The 22041-nt window shown below is 39.6% G+C and overlaps 1 protein-coding gene across 1 annotated transcript in view; it reads right to left on the reverse strand.

Moving 5' to 3' along the window:
- The window catches only part of LOC308563539 (uncharacterized protein), a gene marked incomplete at its 5' end in the record, with an annotated part of 107485 nt that overhangs the window by 79545 nt on the left and 5899 nt on the right, over positions 1-22041 (reverse strand). The window contains 2 exons of the mRNA XM_081150771.1: positions 2415-2503; positions 15212-15329. Of these exons, the coding sequence (XP_081006897.1) occupies positions 2415-2503; positions 15212-15329 (207 nt within the window). The remainder of the gene's footprint in view (positions 1-2414; positions 2504-15211; positions 15330-22041) is intronic.

Here is a 22041-nt window from a genome sequence, read left to right on the forward strand (position 1 = left end):
ACATCATTTTAGGTCGGCTGTGGTGCATCTATGCCCCCTGGGAGCTTACTAGGGTTTTTTGTTTGTTTGTTTTTGTTTTGTTTTGTTTATTTGTTTTGAGGATTCTAAGTTTGTTCTTATTTGGTATAGCAGAGATAAAGCATTTGAACAACTATTTTTGTTTTTTGTTTTCAACCCACTGTGCTAAAATCATGTGGTTACTGTGTGTACCTTATCTTCTTTAGAGGATGGTTTTAAACGAAAGTGTTTTGAGACTATAAGTCTTCTTTTAATGTTTTTGGGCAATTACCACAAAAGTAGTGTTGAAAAGTACTCGATTACAAAGCACTTGAATGTGGGAAGTGACTACTAAAAAGACTATTTAAGAGTGGACATGTTAATACTTCCTGGTTTCAAAAGTTAAGCATTCTGCATCTATGAGAATTATCCATGATATAATTCTGAGTGGGAAAAAGCTGCATGTTTCATTTTATATGTAAAATAAAGAAAAAGAGAAGTCTGGAATAAAATAAAAGTTGTTAACTCCAGGTGGCAAGAAAAGAACTTTCAGTTTTTATTTTATAGATTTCCATATTATTTAATCATTTTTTAATAAATATGTACAAGTTTTTTTTCCCCTTTTTAAACTAACAAACTCTAAGGATATTTTTTGCTCAATTCCCCTGATTAAGCATCTAAACTACATAATTTGCAAACTAGCAACTTAAAAAAGTGCCATATAAGACATTGTTTGCAAATAGAAAATTGTACCAAATCAGTAGAGTGAATCTTTGAAAAGCTGTGATTTAGTATTCTACTCTTGGATTACTTCCCCTACATAACTGAACCTTTGCTTTTACATGGTTGGTACTCAGTAAATACTTATGAGATTCAATGTTAGGTTGCCTTATCTTTCTTTGCCTACAAAAAGAAATTTTAAATATTCATCCTAATTGTAGCTGCTCAGTGCATAAATCACAATGGTGAAAAGAACAGTTGAACGTGAAGGGCCAGGGTAGTGATCACTATGAAGCCTATAGGCAGCACCTATAGTATCAAACGTCTCAAATGAAAGTAAATACAGCTTTGGGAACAAGATGTGAAGCCTCTGAAAACTCCAGAGTTTAAATTCCCAACTAATACCTTCTAGTTTTCAAATCTATAAAGAAATAGATTTTCAAAGTCTCTACCAGATGAAAGATGCTGAATCTAAGTCAAATAACTCATTGAAGCAAAAAGAGTGCTGGTTAGATATATTTTCTTTTTTTTCTAATTTATTTTTTATTTTTGACATTCTTACAGATATTCCCTACTTCCCCCCAACTTCCCTTCTCTGCCCAGCCACCACCCCACCCCACCCCACCCCAGGCCTTCACCACACTATTGTCTGTGTCCTTGGGCTATGCATGTGTGCATATAAGTTTTTTGGTTAACTGAGGAACAAACAAGAGCTAAGCTAAATTTGTAGTATTACAAATTTCTATTTAGCATGTGAACCCAATAAGTTCTGAAAGAACAGATACATTTTCAAGGCAAGTTGTACAGTCTCTTTCTCACAGGGCCCTTCAAAAGAAAGACAAAAGAGGCTTTGTGTGGCATGATGTGAGTCCAGTTCTGCTTTGAAGTTGCTGGAAGAGATAATTAGTACTCTCAGGTTGTAGCTGCACTGTGTGATATGGAAGTTCAAGTGCATCCATGCTGATTTTTCCCTCTGCAATGCAACATTTTTAAGTTGGAGTATGTGTCATTTTCACAAGCTTGAGCCAGACTCCATGTCACCATTTCCATTATTATCAACGCTCGTCATTAAAACTGGAAAGAACAGTGGAGCTATGACCTCTCAGGGGCATTATGCAATTGGACAGAGTAAAAAGTAAGGAGGGCTCCTTGGGAAACTAAAAGGTGCTGGATTTTCTACCATTTCTGGTATCTAAATAAGGTCCTAGCAAGAAAAACTATGAAGTGAACTCATAAGATATTCTAGTCCTGGTTTATTGATATAACATTAGGTTGACCTCTACAATAATACTTATTAGAATTGTCATAATGATGATCCTGGCTATAATAACTGTTTACAGTGATAACTACAGGTTGAACCAATGCATCCTCCAGGCAAATAAATGATTTTGGAGCAACGTGATCCTTTTCACCAGGTGATACCACATGCATTTATACATGTTCAACTGTTCAAATGGTTTGGAAACTTGGTTTTGAAAAGGCAATGTGAAAATCTAAAACTGTTTTTAAAAATGTGTTTGAGAGAACCAGCTAGAGAGTTACACACTAACCTATGTAGCAAGTATTTCTTCAAGCATCTACTGGGTGCCTGATACAAAGCCTGGTACAAGGACAGAGAAATAGCAAAACAAGCAGGGTTAGATGACTTATGTATACCAGCTCACACAGAACACATATTCATAAATATGACACATTACCTTTCGGGGAAATAGCATGCTTTCAAAAGTGACTTTCTGCATCTGGTTTCGCAGAAGGTGCAGCTCTGTACCCACATAAGCTTCACAATCTGAGTATAAAAAAGATATACATATAATTTGGTCTTTGAGAGAAAAGTGTTGTTGTAATTTTAATAATAATAACTACTGTTTCTTTAGCACCATTATTGGGCCTGTGTTTAACATTAATTTGAATCCACAAAAGAACCCTGTAAGTAGGTATTATTCCCATTTTACAGATGGTTTATGTTGAGAAGCCCTTCCGAGTACAAGATATGATATTCTAAACTATTTCCGGTTCCATAGCATCAGCTGCAGCTCAGCTGGGAAGGTGAAACAACAGTGACCACTTGCTGAACATCTGCTCTGTCCTGGCACTGTTCCTGGCCCTTTACATTTATTCACTGAATTCTCACAGCAACTCTGCAGGATAGATAATAATGTTCCCACATTACAGATGCAGAAACAGGCTCAGAGACACCAAATGATGTGCCCCAAATCACACAGCCAGTGAATGTCGCCTGGGAGGGTTACCAACTTGAAACACTTCCTGTTAGACATCAGCAGAGTAAGGACGATGGGCCAGGTACAAAAACCCACCAGGGCAGAGAGCCCCAGATGCCTAGCAAAGGGCAAAACTGGGAAAACAAGGACCTAGCCCCCAAGGTAACTATCCTCCCCCGGCATATGGCTGGTCATGCAGTTTAGACCCCCTGAGAATTCCTCCTTAAAGATAATATCTAGGCCTCAGTTGTATATCAGCTCCAGGCCCAGAAAAGCAGCAAAACCAGACAAGTGGTGTCCTGGCTGCGTGAAGACCAGCTACACTGACTAATGACCCCCTGCCCTGTCACCAACCAATCAGTGGAGACCATGACCCTGAAAGCACACACCTGGAAAGCTGATGAATATTCTATTAAAACCCTCCCCTGAGACCTCCCCTAAGATTCCCACCTGCAAGAAAGAGATAAATACACTCAGGTCAAGGGAGAGCACGCCAGGAGAGCACGCCAGTGCCATCTCCATCCTCCTCTTCCCTCCAAGGGGACCCCAGAGACTTGCAACCAGGGGAGCAATGGGCAGCGGCAACTCATCCTGGGCCTACCCCCTGAACCCATCTCCAAGGCCCCCTTTTCTCTAACTTCTCAGTGAGTCAGAGCAGCCCAGCCTGGGCTCTCCTGTTGCTGCTTCTATGCCCTTCCTTGTTTCACTGTCCCAAGTATATTTTTGCTGCCATCATGGACCCAAAACCCTTTGGCTCAGTGCTGTGTAGCCCTTGCCTTTGGATATCCCTACCCCCTTTCCCTTAAATAAATTCATTTTTTCTTTATTCACCATCTGAGATGGCTGTTTAGCTTGCCAGTACACCACCGACCTTAACCTTTCACTCACTCAAATACTTACTTTCTCCTCTCTAAAATAAGCCCATCTACCACTAACATCCACTTCCTCGGGTCTTTGTTCAGGTTCTGCCCTCTGCCTAGAATGACCTACCCTGCCCATCTCCCACATGGTCTTCAAGGTCAAGTGCAGATATTACTTCTTCATTCCCAACCACCCTAGGCAAAATTTGCAATCACAGCACATGTTTTTGCTACTAGCCTAGCACTTATCACACAGTATTGTAATTATTTGTATGTATATCTCTCCCATGGAGGTTAAGAAGACCTTGAAAGCAAAAACTGTTTCTTTTTCACTTTTGAGTTCTCAACACATAATACACAGCTTGGCACATAGGCTGACGCTCTAATTGGTGGCAGACCTAATCATTGACACCAGCATGCTATAAATGAAAAGGACCTCTAACAAAGTGGCCAAACCAACCCTCCTGCCTTTATTTGGGAGCCACATTTTTTGCTTGTTTTTTTTGTTTGTTTGAAAGACCCTCAGAAGAGAGGATGCTGCCACCTCTCCACCTCCTCTATTTGCGATTCCTTCTAGCAGGTCATTCCAGCCTCATCCGTGCATGTTTCTGCCTCTGAGGAAATTCTGCCTCCTCATATTTCAGAAAATAGAAAATGGAATTTTCACAAAATCTGCCTTAATTTTGCCTCTTTTCTGGTTAATGAATCTGTACACGACACAAAATTTCTCTCTGAATTCTCGTCACAGTGGCAGGTCTTTTTCTTGTGAGAAAGGTGATGGCCACAAGGGAGTACATACACTGGCTGGCGCCAGAAGGAAGGAGCAAAGGGATAGAACAGTAGGTGGCTTAGCCCTTCAAGCAGAACAAGTGCACTTGCACTGATTTGTATCGTCAAATCAATTACCAATGCTTTGTTTTTCCTTAAGGAGATAGGTACATGCTTTGATTCCCCTTAGATTAGAAAACTAAGATATAGAAAGACTAAATGATTTGGCCCAAACCTTATTATCCTAGAATTTGGAATTAAATCCAAAAGTTCTTACCTTCCAGTCTGCATTCAAACCAAAGGCCAAACTTTTAAAAACTGGATTGCAGCTCTATGATTTTCTTTATCAAGATAATCAGGTCATCTCTTTAAATAACTCCTTTCTGCTTTAGAAGTGATTTTAATATACAATTATCCTAAAAGCTTATGAGTAAAACAGGCTAATAAAAAGACCTGGCTTTTATGTTGTTGTTTTTTAAAGTCTATACTGAATAGGAATATTCACAGATAATTGACAGTGCTGTCTGGACAAAGAGTTACAGCTTTGTGGAGTAAAACATAGCCTGCATGTCCAAATTAGCTAAAGAAATAACCCATTTCTGAGAAGGCGGGCTGGCTGCCAAATCTTTAAGAGAGAAAAACACACCCTCTTAAAATATGAATCATTACATATCACATAAAAAGAAAAGCACACATACACATGCACACGCACACAGAAACATTTTTAATAATTGCTCAAAACTTTCCAAAATATCCCTTCACCGCATATAAGATACATACTTTATCAACCAAGATCTGGTTGTCCTTTTTCCTTCCATGCTGTCAGAAAGGGAAGCTATTTACCAGTAGCATTGCTACGTGAGAAGGCTCAAGATAGGGTGTAAACAGGGGTGCCAAACACAGAGCAGATGACTCACACTGATTCTAGAGTACACACTTGTAGGTTGAACTTGGTGCCTGCAGCTGGTTATTTGTCAACCCTGTTTAGGAACAGATTGTTTACCCTGGCCACGTGGCTTGGGTGGTTGGAGCAATGTCCCGTACACCAAAAGGTTGCAGGTTCGATTCCAGTTAGGGCACATACCTAGATTGTGGGCTTGATACCTGGTTGGGAGGAGAATGGGAGGCAATCGAGAGATATTTCTCTCTCACGTTGATGTTTCTCTCTCTCTCTCTCTCCCATCGTCTCTCTCTAAAATCAGTAAACATAGCCTCTGGTGAAGATAAAAAAAGGAAAAACAGATTGGTTGATCTTTGTTCCTATGACTAGTTATTTCCTAAATCCTATACCTGAAATGCAACCTTCTTCAAGAAAGAAGGCCGAATGCATGCTTTTAGCATAGGTAGGCGAGGGTGATCGTTTTTTGGAAATGTGTATTGAAAGTATGAACAAGGACAGGGCGAGCTGAAACACAACACAAAACCAGAGGCAAGGTGACCTGCCAGGACCGAGAGAGGGCATTTGGGTAGCTCCCGTTCATGTCATAAATGAGTGCAGTGGGTGTCCTTAGCCTTTTTATTGTCAACACTGAACAGTACTGAGACATTACGATCAGATAGTTTACATTTGAAACGAGACCAAAATAGTTCCTAAATCTATAAAGGCAGAAAAATCCAGACATCTCAACATGCTTTCCTAAAAAGTGAGTTTAAAGCCCACAGTAAAACATAAAAAGAAAACCGCGTTAATTTACAAGAATAATTTATTGATTTGTTTCTTAACTGCCATGGGGCAACACATTTCTCGGAACATTCAGTCATATTTATTTCTCTATGTTAGCTAGAAAGTCAAAAGGAGCTACTGAGTTGGAACAAGAACTTTTTCCCCTTTATAAAATTTTCGGATTTCATCATAAATGTTATAACTATCCAAGCGTCTCAGAGTTTAATACAACATATTTTTAGAAGTTAATTTAACATGATAGAACGTCAACTTTTATATTTCTTTCCTTTTAATATTCAGATAATATTTATCTAGTTTATATTATTTTTCTAGTAAAGGTGTGGGTGTTGTTGTTTTTTTATAAAGTGCTGTAGGAAAGAAAATTTGCATGCCCTTTTCAGGCTAAATCTTCCTTTAAAAAACTAATATAAAAATAATGCAGACAAGGAATTACAAAATAGAGAGTATCTATTGAAAAGCAACTTTTCTCTTGTACAGTTTATCAATGAACTCAGAATTCATCTACACTGATCATTAAAATGATCTATAAGTGTCTTGCTCTGTTAAAAAGCCCCAGGATAAAATAATGATGTCTGATACTAAAAGCTATGCTTGCACCTGAATACCCTGCCACTCCCCTGAAATGGGTGGGTGATGAGGACAATGTTTTCTCAGGTTAGTGTTTAGGAGCATCCTTAATGCTGGGTTTTTGCAGAGGTGTGGAGAAGTTCCTTTGTTTATTTGTTTGCTTTGGCTGGTGATGATGGTGGTGGTTGTTGATGAAAGCCATTGCACATTATTATTTATAATTTTTTTTTTAATTCTCACCCAAAGATATTTTTCCTTTTTTTTTTTTTTTTTTTTTCCCAGGGAGAATGGAAGGGGGAGAGAGAGAGAAAGAGAGAGAAAGAGAGAGAAGCATCGATGTAAGAGAGACACATCGATTGGTTGCACCAACCAGAGCCCAGGGATGGAGCCTGCAACTGAGGTACGTGCCCTTGACCAGAATCGAACTCGAGACCCTTCAGTCCAGTGGGCCGACACTCTAATCACTGAGCAAAATCCACTAGGGTGCACATTGTTATTTAATAATACAAATGCCTTTAAAATACAATGAAGTCAGGAAAGATAAAAGCTCAACTTACAACTATCAACTTAACTCTCCTCAGTATCACAGTTATAAATAACTGTTCCAAAGTGAGATTTTGCTGTTAAAACAAAGAATCCTTGACTCTACTTCTAACCTTCTCAAAGTTCTCACAGTTATACAGAGGAAAGACTTTTGAAAACATTTTATTCGATGCATAAGTTTTAAAAATAAATTCATAGGGTAATGCTAAATACTCAAAACTTAAAAGTCCTCAAACTAAGTTAACCCTACTCACACATTTATTTATAATCTGGGTGTTCTGTCATATCGATATTTTGACAATATAAAAATGGAAATATAAAGTAATGGTTTTTCTTGATTATAAAATTAGTAAGCATACATGAGTTTAAAATGGAAAATGCAGACCAGAAATCAATATTTTTACAGCATGTTTTGGTTCTTAATTCTAAATAAAATGTTCATCAATTTGGAGATTTTCTTATTAGCTTCCTGTGTGACTGCAGAGGAGAATTTAGCTAATTACTTGACTCCTCCACACATCTCAATTTTAGCAGTTATGGCACTATTTTTAGTTTCTCTACTGCTTATCCTTATAATTTAAATAATTTCTTTATACCACTAATTTATTTTTATTTAAATCTCTGTGTGTGTGCAAAATACATCACCCATCCCTATACTACTATCCAGATCAAGTAGAGCAGTGCCAGCCCCCAGAAACTCTCTACATGCCTTTCTAAGTCATGACTCATTCCCTTTTCTTCAAATGTAGCTCTTGTGACTTTTGTGGTATTCCCTTCTTCACTTTTCTTTATATTTTTGCCACCCAAGAATTTATCGCTCAATACTATAATTTTGCCTGTTTGAATTTTATGTAAATGGAATCATGCAGTAGATATTCTTCTGCATCAGCCTTTTCTAGCTTAATATTATGTTTGTAAGATTCATTCAGATTGCAGCAGTTTGCACATTCAGTTGCACAGTTCATCTTCATGGCCATAAAGAATTGCATTATAGAACTACACCACAAAATTAACCCATTCTCCTGTCAATAAGCAAGTTGTTCCTATGCTTAGGCTTATGGATAAAGCTGTTATACACTTTCTTTACCTGTCTCCTGGTTCACATGGGCACATACTTCCATTGGATATATGCCTAAGAGATAACAGCTAGGTCATGAGATATGGTATCTTCAATTTTAGTAGATAAGGCAACTCGCTTTCCAAATTGGTTAAACAAGTTTCCATTCCCATCACAGCTGTATGAGAGTTCCAGGAGCTACACACCTTGGCAATCCTTGCTATTTTCAGTCTTTTTTAATTTCAGCCATTGTGATGGGGGTGTAGCGGTATCTCTTTGCAGTTTTAATTTGCATTTTTTCTGACAACTAATGAGATTGAGTTCCTTATCATATATGTATTGAAAACTAGCTATACCCTATTTTGATATGGCCGTTGAGTCTATCTGCCCATTTTTCTAGTGAATTGTGTTTTCTTACTGAGTTGTATGAGTTCTTCATATATTCTGGATATAGGCACTTTGTTGATTATACATGTCCCAAATATCTCCAAATCTATGGCTTGCTTTTTTTCTGTTTTAATTATTTTTAATATTTTTAATTTTACTGTAATTGAACTTAATCAATCCTTACCTTTAAGATTGGTGTTTCTCAGTTTCAGTATGTTTAAAAATAATTTCCTCATATTGAGATCATGAATCTATTCTCTTATATTATCTTCCAAGGCCTTACTGTTTTACCTTTCATAGGTTAACGGTCTACAAATGACCTAGAATTGATATTTTTGTTCACAGTGTGAGTGGGTTGTTTCCAGATTGAACATTCTCTTTTCTACTGCGCTGCATTTTTGTAATCACTATTAATTTTTTACTGATTTTTAATAGGCTCTCGACTCCACCCTTTGTTAAATGAGGGTACTTGTACCCATACCATTCCTTGCTCCTCTCCACCCACCTTTCATCTCCCAACATCTGTCAGCGAGAGCATTACTTTAACACCATCAAAGGGGAGAGTGTTTATGTTCTATTCCTAATCATCATGAACTCGTCCATGCTTTTTGCATAGGTTTATTTTAAAAGCTGATAAGAATAAACAAATTTTACATTATTATGACAATTCAGTACATTATTCATTCATCACAGAGGCAGAAAATGTTAATAATTACTTTCTCTTACCTACATTTCAGAAGAAAATATACCAGTGCCAAGGTTAGACTCTCTTCTCTTACATTTTACCAATTGCAAAAAAATAATCAAGTTTTAAATCATTTCATATTTGGAATATGACATTGTTATTTTGATCTACCTAGAGTTTCTGGTTGCTCTTTTTTACGTTGTTAAGATTCGAGGCTTTTTCTGCTACATCCTTATATTTTGCAGCTACTCATTAACAGCAGCTATTATCTGAAATAGAGTCCATTTTTTCTGTAAGCCTGCTGATTTCTGCTCTAATTTAGACCAATTTCCTCCCTTGGCCTATTGTGCAACTGTCATCTTTGGATGCTATTTCATTATTCCCCTAAACTAGTTCTGTTTGTGTACCCCTGAGAAGCAGTGAACCAACTACAAGGTTAGAGGGAGCACAGCCCACACAGCCCACAGATCACTCTACCTTGTGACATCAATTGCAAGCGGGAGGGGTTCTCTAAACCATGCTCAGATTTGATAATTCTCTAGAAGAACCCACAGAACTCATTGAAATCTATTATACTCGTGGTCGTGATTTATTTCAGAGAAAGACTACGGACTGAAGTCAGACAAGGAAAGCAGTAGATAGAGCAGAGTCTAAGGAAGCACCCAGTTCAGAGCTTCCATTGTCCTCTCTCCATAGTCATTACTTTTTCAGCATTGATGTGTAACAGTAAGCACAGACTTTTGCCAACCAGGGAAGCTCATCAGAGCCTTGGTATTCAGAGTTTTATTGAGTTGCCATTACTTACACGATTGTTTGCCCATATGGCTAAGTATAGCCTACAGCCTTTCAAGGTGATCCAAAGCCCCCAGCCTGAATCCTACTATTTCTATTAGGCTGGTCCAAATCCCCCAGGCAAGCAAAGACACTCCTATCAGGCATGACATTCCAGGAGTTTGGAGATTACCTCCCAGAAGCTGAAGCAAAGGCTAGATTAAAGGCTATGGGGCAAGATTAAATTCTTTATTATATATTCCCATCTCTTTCTCTTGGTTTTCACCCTCTTTTTATTGGAATACATCCTCAAGTAAAAGTGTATGAACGTAAATTCTCACTTTAAATCCTTAGTGTTCTGAGGTTTCATAACAATACCCCTAAACATGGGCCCCGTTTATTTATCCTACTTTTTTCATTTATCTTATGAACCCTTTGAATCATGATTTGCCTTTAGGTCTGGTGATGTTACTTCTTAAACGATTTCCTTTCCTCTATCATGAGTGTTTTGTCTTTAGAACTCCTACTTGTTGGCTATTGGACATGTTAGGCTGATGTTCCAGCTCAGAATCCTAAGCGTCTCCAGGGTTCTGCAGGGCAACTTGTTGACTTCGTTTCTTGCACAGTGGTACCTTGGTTTTCAAACATCTCCGTTGAGGAACATTTCGGGTTACCAAAGCCGTAAACCCAGAAGTCAATGCTTCGGTTTTTGAACACGCCTCGGAAGTCGAACATGCCACATGGCTTCTGCTGAGGGCAAGACCCTGAGGCCTAGCTGTGGGCTGTGGATCCCTTGGTTTTCAAACATTTCAGAGCTCAAGCGGTCTTCCGGAGCGGAGTCCATTCGGAAACTGAGGCACAGCTGTAGTTCCTTCTCTCATGTTCTAGAATACTGCTTCCCCCCTTCCTCTCAGCTCTCATAAACCTCTTAAAGCATTTGCCCTTCCTCTTCTCACCTGCTCATGATCACCTACAATTCTCTCCATCTTTCTGGGCTAGCTCGTTTCTTATTCCTCTAATATCACTTCAAATTAGTCCTGTGAAAGAGGAATGTGTTCTTCTTGACATCTTGAACTAGAAGCTACCCTTATGAATTTGAAAGGTATTTTAAGCACAGGTGGCCTTTTTTGTCACATTATATTTCCTGTAACTACATCAGTGGCATGACACCAGCAATGAAAGCATTCCCTGAGCCTATCTATGTTATACAATTTGGGACGAGAACATCTTAGGATAAGTATACTCATAGAGCCTATGTGACACTTTCTCCTTTATCATGTTATCGTCATAATTAGCTGGTTAATATTATTAACAGGAAGAGGGGGAGGCCAGACACTGTAAGCATGGTCGCCGGGGAAGCTTCACCTGGAAGCGACAGTGTCACACAGCAGTGTTCCGCCCTTCCCCCCACCACTACTGGATTGTTGAGGGAGAAGGGAGAGAGAAGCACATGTGCAGAAGTCGGGGTGACATAGGGGAGGTGCTTGCCTGTCAGTTTAGCCTGAGAACAACAGATTGGCTAGGGGTTGAACCACATCAGAAGTGTGCAAAATCTTGGAAAGTTAATAACCCCAGACAAAGGAGCTTTCTCTCCACGCTCGTCGGCTTGTTTTCTCTGGCTGCATGACCTGCACTGGCCTGTGTGCTTGCCTGTTCTCTCTCCATAGCCATGTGGCCTTAAGCAGCTGCATGGCCCAGGGCCACGCAGACCCCACATGCAGAGGACTGCAGCTGGGAACGCAGGCTAAGCTAGCCAGCTGCTGGACTGAACTGGACTTGAATACGGAGCAGAAACTCTGGGCAGTGGCCTTAATCCTGGCCCTGCTGAAGACAAAAGTGGACTTCTTCCATGGTGAGGAAGACAGAGACAGAACCTTGGAGGGGAACCCTTTACTTTTACAGCATCAATAAAGCTTTCCAGAACACCCCAGCCCCCCATGGGGGCCTTAGGAAATTCTTTGTTTTGCAGCACCCCAAGAATTCCACTTCCACTGATAACAATATTACATATACAAGGTATCAGGTTATGATATATTGAAAAGAAAAAATAAAATAACCTAAGTGACTTTGTTTTAAAAATACATTTCAAAACTGTTCCTGTCTGAAGAGAAACACAAAAAAGTAAAGTATATACTCTTGTGAGGGTCCAGGTGGTAGCTGTAGCTTGTGGTGGAAAAGAAAAGCAGCACTGGAACACCTGGGTGTAGGCCTGGTTCTGCCTATGCTGTCTCCACAACTTTGACTGAGTTACTTAACTTGTGCAAGTCACAAGTGTCTCATCTATAAGCAAAATGATAACATGTCTCACCATTGTTGTGAGACTGAAAACAAATGATAGATGTGAAAGAACTTTATAGATTGCGAAGTAAATAGAAAACAAAATCTATTCTCCAAGTGACTACATTCTCCAGGGCAGGTTTTGTGCAGAACTCGGCAGAATCCTTCAGGGCAGGGGGAGGGGGAGGAGGAGAGGGAGGGCCTTACATCTCTGTAACTATCTTTCCCAGGCAAGGGGGGAAAAAAATTACCTGAATTTTCCAAGGGTTCCACCAAATAGGTAAACATGCCCACTGAAGGTGACTGTAAACATAATAATAGAATCTAAAAAGAGATGTATAAAACAAGTTCCTAATTCTGAGTTGATTCACTGATCCTCTCCAGCAAATATGCATTGAATGACAGTAATATTCAAAGCACTTTAAAGAATTAAAAAACATTGATTAGCACTTGTACAGTCACTCACTCAGAAGAAAGCTTCCTGTTTCAGGGGAGACATGCACGGAGCTATACATCCACAATACAACACTGAGTATAACAAGTGACACATGCCCAATACAAACTGATGAGAAGTGGTGCTTGAGTTGAGCCTTAAAAAATGAGTAGGGTTTCAACTGGCTAAGATAACTGAAGGGCATTCCAAGAACAGGGAACTGTGTTCACAAAGGTATAGATATGGAAAAGTAAGGCTTTGTTCTGGGAATGGTGAAAGGCTTGCGTTGCCTAAAGAAAAGGTTCAATACAGAGGACATGGGTCATAGGCCATTGATGGAGAGGGCCTCTTATAACAGGCTTTGGAAACTTTATTCTGCAGGAAACATGTAGCCTTTAAAGGTTTTCATTATCAAGGGGGGTACATAACAAAATAGGGCTTTATAACAAAAATATTTTACTTTTGTATTGATATTTAGCCTTTACAAATTGCTTTTACATACATGATCTTATTTGCTCCCTGACACAATCCTATGGTAGACGTGTTCTTATCGTTTGTGAATAGAATAAGGTTTAAACCAGAGCTAGATTCTGATTCCAATTCCAATCTGCTTCAAATATACTTCTTTTGTAGGAAGACTGATGAGTAGGTGTATACAAAATACACTGAAGCAAGGAGATACTGAAGTCAGTGGGGCAGCTCCTGAAGAACATAAGAACTTCTGAGATAGTGTTGGAATTTTGGAGCCAGCGTTTAGCAAAGTAATCAAAAACAAATAAACAGGCTTCTTCTATTCTAGAAAACTTGACTCTGTTATGAAGGCAGCAGTGTGATAGGAAGTTATATAGGCATGAGCAGAGCAAGGACTATGGGCCAGGTACAGAAGGTCACCAGAGTGGAAAGCCCCAGGTGCCTAGCAAGGGACAAATGTAGGGTAGGATGAGGTGGGACCTCACCCTGTGGGTGGCCTTTTCTCTCCAAGCATATCTGCAGTTTGGACCCCCTGACCTTTCTTCCCTAGAGATAACATCTAGGCCTCATTTGCATTTTAGCTCCAGGCCCAGAAGAGCAACAAAACCACCCACAACTGACCTCAGGACCAGCTGCATTGAATGATGGCTCCCACCCTGGCACCAACCAATCAATCAGTGGAGACCACAACCCTGAAAGAACTCACCTGAAAAGCTGCTAAATATTATAATGAGATATTTACCTGGGACCTCCCCTAAGATCTACACCCTTAAAACCATTGGAGGACCCAGCACTCTCCCTCCTGGGAGCACAGCCAAGCCTTTCCCTCTCCCTCACCCCCGCCTCCATCTTACCACTAGCTTCCTCACTTCCAAGCCCCTTCCTTTACCTCTATAACTTGTTTTCCTCACTTCCAAGCACCAAGCCCCCCTTCCTTTACCTCTATACCTTGTTTCCTAAGCCCATTTTGTCTAGGAATTACTTCTTCCACCTCTGTAATTTACCAAATAAATGTCCTCTTATAGTATGGGCCTTGGCTCTGAATTCTTTCCTAGCCAGAACCCAAGTACCGAGGTTGCTGAACCCAGGTCCAGTGTGACTCCACCGGTCTAACACCTGGTGCTGTTCCCACCACCTACAACAGCCGGACCAGGATTATGGACATGATCTCATATTTCTTTAAAATCCCTCCACGGCACTGTGTTAGGCACACAGTGTTGCCAAATAAGTGATTGATGTATTCATTCCCCTCAGTAGGGCACTGACACTATTAAGGACAAGGAGAACCTTAGTCCCTACAGTGAACTGTACTCAATGCTTCCAATTGCCTAGCACGGACCCAGGATCACATCACTCCAACAGTATGAAATTAGATGCCTCTCCCGACATGACAAAGATATGCTTGTTTAGATGACAACTGTAGGATTCCCCCAAGGACATGTGGGCCATGTGAAAACTGTGAGCACAGAGCTCACAGCTGTTCATTTCAACAGTCAACAGTGGACAAGTGGTAAGAATCCAAACAGTTTTTTATTGTGTAAATCTTAAGTGCTGTTGTTTATCTAATGGCTTCTCTCTGAATGATGCCAATTCGATCTCTCAGAATAAGGATTTTTCAGGGAAGATCTTGCATACATTAACAGAAAAACAACTACCTGCTTTTCATTCAACTTCTCTAACACTGAAATGGAAAGCGACTAAGGGGGACATTTCCTAATATTGTATGACCTTTAAAGGCTATTTTCTAGTAGAGTTAAAATATTAAACCCCACCTTTCTTTCATGGCCTCCTCCGGGCTCTGTCTTGGGTAAGTTAGCCTTCACAGGACTCCAGGGGCGTCTTACACACATAATCCAGACCCTTCTTCCAGGTTCCTGAGAAATGCTGGCCCTGAAAACACGAAGCAATGAATTAACATCTCTCACCTTAAATAGTGGTTTTCTGCTTTTCTATTTTCTGGTTTTTGTTTGTTTAGTGTATTTCAGCTTAGGAAATCCTGTCTTTACAAGAAGGAAATCCTATCTTGTATTGTGAAAGCCCACTATAAAAAGTTGTCTAAAGCAAAGTCGTAGTTGAAAGAGACAAGAGGAATGGAGGTGGGAAGAAATGGAGACTTTGTTAACCTCCCTCATGCCCTAAGTCTTTTGCTGGACACAGAATAAAACTATTAACCTTGAAGATTTCTGAAGTACTTAGAACTTGATTCATGACCTTCAGGATGCAGGAGCATAAAAACACTGAGTTAGACCAACCTGGGTGTGAATAAAAGAGCTGTCTACTTGACCACATTACCCATTCATCCTTTCCAGTTATTCACTGAATAGCTATGAGGTGCCAGGCACTGTTGTGAGCACCAGGGATAAAGCAGGAAAGGAAAGAAACAAATTTTCTGCTTTTGTGGAGCTTACATGATAGCGAGGGAAGACACTTAATAAAGAACATAAACAAATAAAAGTTGTATGATTGATGGAGTAAGAAAATGGAGACGAAAAAAGTAAAATAGGACAAAGGAATAGTAAAAGTGTGTGTGTGTGGGGGGGTCTTTTACATGGTGGGGCAGGGAAAGCCTCCCTTGTGAGGGTGACCTTTAATCAAGAAGTCAGTAAAGTGAGGCATCTGGAACAAAAGCTGTTCAGGTGGAAGAAAAAGTAAGTGGAAAAGCACTGAAGCAAGAGAGAGCTGGGCAGCTGGAGGAAGAGCAGGTAAGCCAGAGTGGCGGAACCAAGCGATGAGGAGTGAAGCGGTAGATGAGGTCAGGAAGGCATCCGCTCCCTTGGCCAAGAGGCCAAACCCCCTCACCGTCACTCTGGGGGGGAAAGTTTCCAGTTATGGAGGAGATGTTCAATATGTACGTGTTGGAAAGAATCAAAAAGTCCGTTGTTTTAGTCAAAAGAGCACATTAAAGAGTCTAAGTCCTTCCATCGGAAAGTCTTAGGTAGCAAATTTTGTAATGTATTTGTCTAATCAGGGTTCAGAACATCCTGTCTCTATGGAGAGCACTGTCTACCTCCCAAGTGACCCCTGCCTTGGAGACAAGTGCCCCCAGTGTTTTCAAGGCGACATCTCTGACCACATCCCCAAAGTCAGTTTCTGATATCCTTACTGCACAGATTACACCATGCGGTATGTTCCAAGGAAAATGATGACCTATAAAGGATGAACACTGTTAAGAGATTAGGTCCTGTGGTGCATAAAAATCACTTTTTGTTTTAAATCAGGAAAGAAACAAATTGTTGCAAAATCAATGGCCTCACACTGTAACGCTGAGCTTCACAGCACTTCTATCAGGTGTCCTTTTGGTCAATGATGTCATTTGCTCAGCCACTTGGTGCTGTGTTAAGCACAATTTCAGAGCTAAACTTGTATAATTAAGTGAGAAATGGTTGACTATTATTTGTAGTGCTGGGAGCAAGCATTTTTATCACAATTTCTTAGGTGGAGTAATTTTCAAATGAGGTAGTTTTTATGACAGGCTTTATAAAATCTTACCGAATAGGCCTATGTTTCGTGATTTTGTTGTTGTTGTTAAGGACGACCATAGTCCCATTGTTCTTTCTCTTGGCACCTTCCATCTGCCAAGAAACGTGACTAGTTTCTGGTTTTCTGATCCCCTTTGCAATTTGTGACTGAGTTTACAACAACAAAAAAAGTCATTCTATTTGCAACTCTAAATATATCAAGCTTGTCAGACTGTTCATGAAAAAAAAATGCAATCTTTGCTTTTTAAATTTTTCTTAAAGGGACATCTCATCTTTGTTGCAATGAGGTTAATGCCAGGTCACATACCAAAAAAAATCCATAAATCTGTGCAACATAGATAATGCAGCAGCTTGGACTGTTGACTGCAGTGAAACAAGAAAGAGTGGGATATTTAGTAGGCCTATTATAGGTAAAGGCAGGACATTGCACTTAAATTGCCTGACATTAAAAATCAGGAAAAAGAACACAACCCAGGAACTTTTGCTGTTAGGGAATATGTGTGGTTTGGTTGCTCTTCAACATCTTTTGTGTTCTAATATATTAGAATGCCACCCAGGTGGTAGGCCTTTTCTCCTTTTTAATCTTTTCCTATCTCACAGGGAGTATCATAGTGACTCTTTAGAGAGGGGAAATCAGCAACCTTGAGGTTACCATTCATACAGCTGAGTTTATGAAAAGATACCCACTGCCAGTGGTTCACAAGGAAGGTCCTGCCAAACTCCTTCACGACCATAACACAGGGCTACCACCCACCTGCTCCAGGTATATTCTCCCCTGCCTTTCCTTAAAACAAATACTACTTGGACTAGGGTGGCCGACCATCTAGGTTCACCCAGGACTGAGGGATTGACTAGGACACATGAGTTTCAGTGCTAAAAGTGAGAAAGTCAGGGGCAAAAAGAGGAGTTGATCACCCTAACTTGGACCCCCCCATGAAGTCTGTACCAGTTCTTGATTGGGAGCTGTGAACACTGGGCCTTGGCTCATCAAGGTCCTTTTACCACACAAGGGGTAAGGACTCATTGTCCTGGGCTTTGAGGTACACTATGTGGAAGTTCTCTCATTTTTCCAGTATCAGAAAACCTCTGACAATTTCCACATTAGCAAAATGGGGATAATAACTGTGTCTACTTCCTAATTCTTCTCTGAGAATTAATATTAACATGTGTAAAGTACTTACAACAAAGCCTGGCACTTAATCAATGCCTAACAAAAGTTACCTATTGTCATAATGATCATTAGCTTATCAGTGAGGGAGAAATGATAATGAATCTTGTTGCATAATCTTTTCAAAAGTTAAAAAGAGGAAGGGAGGGAGGGAGAGAGGGGGGAGGAGGGAGAAAGAGAGAGAGAGAGAGAGAGGGAGAGAAAGATGGTCAGTTAAGTAAGATTTATCTACTGTCTTAAAAATTCTACTCACAAAGACTGACATGAGCATGGCCAAAGCCCATATGAAAAATGTTTTCAAAATGAAAACAATTGGTATGAATTATTTTCCGAATAAGTTACTACCCTTATCAACATTTTTTATCATAGTTAGGAAATGTAAACAACATGACTATCCACCAGTAAGGTAATGATTAACATAATTGTTACATCCATGCTTTGAAACTTGTTAAAATGAATAAGGTAGATTTTTACGCACTGACATGGAAAGATCCCCGACACATACTGTTGCAGAACAATATATACAGCATAATTTCATGTATGCAAACAAACAAGTCTCTATTATGTATAAGTACATGAATGAAGAAAACAGGTTTGAAAGGACACAGTACCTAAGGATTACCTTTGGGAACAGGAGAAAGGGTTGGGGACGGCTTGAGCAGGAGACTCATTTTTATGTTAAAATTATGTGTTGCTTGAAATTTATACAAAGAGAGTATGTTCCTATATTATTACTATTTTATAATTTTTAAAAATAGCATAATAAACCAGCTGTAGAAAAGAATTATTTTGTTATTGTTTTTCCTCATTCTCCTTCTCCCTCATTCTCAACATCCCTCCAAAATAGAAAAACAAATTTGCTGTAAGTGGCAAAGTAACCAGGTTACTACAGATGAGGTGTATGACATATAATTCACTAACTGATAATGAGAGTCGACCACAGTAAAAAGTCCACCTAATCACACCCAAGTACAAGCCAAAACAAATAGCCACGCCGTTGAACATGATTTAGCAGTAAGTTCCTAAAAAATAAAATTTGTTAGCTGTTTTTAACCAATGGCATCTGAATGGTCATGAAATACAGTTAAATGGAACACTGATGTGACATTTTTCTGAGGTCTTGGCAAACTAGATAATGGTAATAATCTGGATGAAATCTTTTATCACGATTTTAGGGAAGTTGGAACAGGTTAACTTGTGATGCATCCTTTCACAGTATTAGTGGTATTATTGCAGAACCTGGATGCTAAAGATGCTGTCCAGAAGGCTTCTATGCTGGGTGGAGAGCTGAAGAGGACCTTCTAGGTTTCATTCCAAGCCTAAAATTTTGTAATTATAACTAGTTTAGAAAAAGCACTTGCTGCATTGGAAAGAACTTGATTTTCAGAGTCAAGCTGACCTGGATTTGACTTTACTCTTTGATACCAACTATATAATTTTAATATATTATTTGCCTCCTTGCCCTTCAGCTGTACCCCTGCCAAAACGCATAATCATCACTACTTTATAGGATTATTGTAAAGACTTGAAATGGGGTATATAAAAGCACAAAGTACAAAATACTAAGTATTATTTGAATGAAATTTTCATAGTTCCTTTAATCCCTGTGCCATTGCATTATTCTTGGTTTTCATTTTTAAAATTAATTTATTATGGATTTATAGTTTTTTAACCCACATTAAAAATCTGACCTTAACTATAAGGCCAGGTGATTGCAAAAGAATGAAACTTTTTAAAACATTAAATGAACAGAAATTCACTCATTCAAATAAGCACTAAAAGAAAACATGGGGTCTTATAATTGCCAGGACTGAAGAAGTCATGTAGTTGAATCTAATTCCTATTGCAGGAATCTTTTATTTCAGCCTCTCCTCCTGAACACTGCTCAAATAGGCTGTTTCTTAACCTCTTAGCCAGAAAAAGGTGGGTGAAATCTTTTTGAAAGGAAGGAACTGGACTAGAAGTGCACCTGGGGTATCAGCACCTCCATCAGAACGGCTACATCAGTGATTTTCAGGTATCTGCAGGCAGCAACTAACAAAGTAATCTCTGATCATGGGAAAGCTGGGGGAGACAGATCTGAACATCCTCCTTTATGTGCAAGAGGGCATTGTACTTCAGGGAAGTTGTTTCCCCAGGAGATAACATTCTTCAAAGACAATGACAATCATAGATCTGAATTTTTTCTGAAGTTCCTCTGTACTATTGCTAAGGAATTTCCAGTCTGTAGTTGCAACTTAATCCTGACTATAAGACTATGTTCTTCGGAATTCCTGAGCCCTTCTGTGATGTCCACTGAACCCTACTCCTATTCTTTTGTCCCCTTGGTTCCTCTTCAATTATCTTCTTGAGGTCTTCAAAGACATCACCTTCTGCTATGTAATTAGGAAGCTCAAAGCAGCATTCTATCCAATATCAAAAGGCCTACCCTTGGATACATTTCAGTAATAGTGTCAAGACCTAATAATCTCTGATTTTCCCCCCAACCTTATATTATCCAATCAATTAATGGGCAAGACTGATGTTTTTATTTCTTTGTACTGCTTCCATTTGTTTCATCACTTTTAATTTTACAGTAAAAGGTAGGATTTTTTCTCTACATATTTGTTTCACATTTAGAGCTGGTCATTATGTTGTAAATTACAGTAAAGAAAGAATTTAAATCAGTCATATACCAATAACTGAAGCACCTGCTTGAAGAGTCCAAGGTTCTAACTATATCTTGGCCACTCTAGAGTCAAGATCCACAAGCAATACATATAAACCCATCTCTATTTATAGGTCCTCCCATTTATTCACAACTCAACAATAGCAGTGGCTAGCTATGAAATTCTTTTCCAATGACATAGTATACCTTTAGTTTGAAAAAAAAAAAAAGTTTCCTGTATTAAACTGAAAATGTTTATATGTAAATTTTCAAAATAAATATCTTTCTAAATAAAATTATTTTTTTCAATCAAGCATTGGTAAGCTAAGGAATGATAGCACTTAAATCTATGGAAGTGGGTGAAATCGCTCTGAGAATATGTGCAATAAAGAAACAAAGAATGCCTGGGATCTAGACTTAAGGAATGCTGTAAGATGAGCCAGGTACAGAAATCCAGGTACAGAAACTCACCAGGGCAGGAAGCTCCAGATACCTAGCAAACCTTGTCCCCAGGGTAACCGATCCTCCCCCAGCATATCGATGGCCATGCAGTTTAGACCCCCTGAGAATTCCTCCTTAAAGTTAACATCTAGGCCTCAGTTGTATTTCAGCTCTAGGCCCAGAAAAGCAGCAAAACCAGACAAGTGGTACCATGGCTGCCTGAGGACCAGCTATAATGACTAACAACCCCCTGCCCTGTCACCAACCAATCAGTGAAGACCACCACCCTGAAAGAGCACACCTGGAAAGCTGATGCTTATCCTATTGAGACCCTCCCCTGTGACCTCCCCTAAGAGTTCCACCTGCAAGAAAGAGATAAATAGGCTCAGGACAAAGGACCCAGTGCAAGTTCCCCATCAGGGGAGCACACTAGCACCATCTCCATCCCCCTCCTTCCCTCTGAGGGGCCCCGGAGACTTGCAAGCAGGGGAGCAATGGGCATTGGCAGCTCATCCCAGGCTTGCCCCTGAACCTGTCTCCAGGGCTCCTTTCTATGACGTCGCAGTGAGGCTCTCCTTTTAGTTCTATACTCCTCCTTGTTTCACTGTTCCAAGTATATTTTTGCTGTCATCATGGACACAATACCCTTTAACTCAGTGCCGTGCAGGCATTCCCTTTGGATATCCCCATCCCCCCACCCCCTTTCCTTAAATAAATTCAATTTTTTATCCATCATCTGAGATGGCTATTTAGTCTGTCCTGCACACCATGGATCTTAACCTTTCAAATGCCACATTTAGAAGTTGAGCAGAAAAGTTAGAAGCTTAGAAGGAATTACTTGTTAGGGGGAAACCATCTCATCAGGGT

This window comes from Miniopterus schreibersii, assembly GCF_964146895.1.
Source record: "Miniopterus schreibersii genome assembly, chromosome: 11".
NCBI classification, from domain to species: domain Eukaryota; kingdom Metazoa; phylum Chordata; class Mammalia; order Chiroptera; family Miniopteridae; genus Miniopterus; species Miniopterus schreibersii.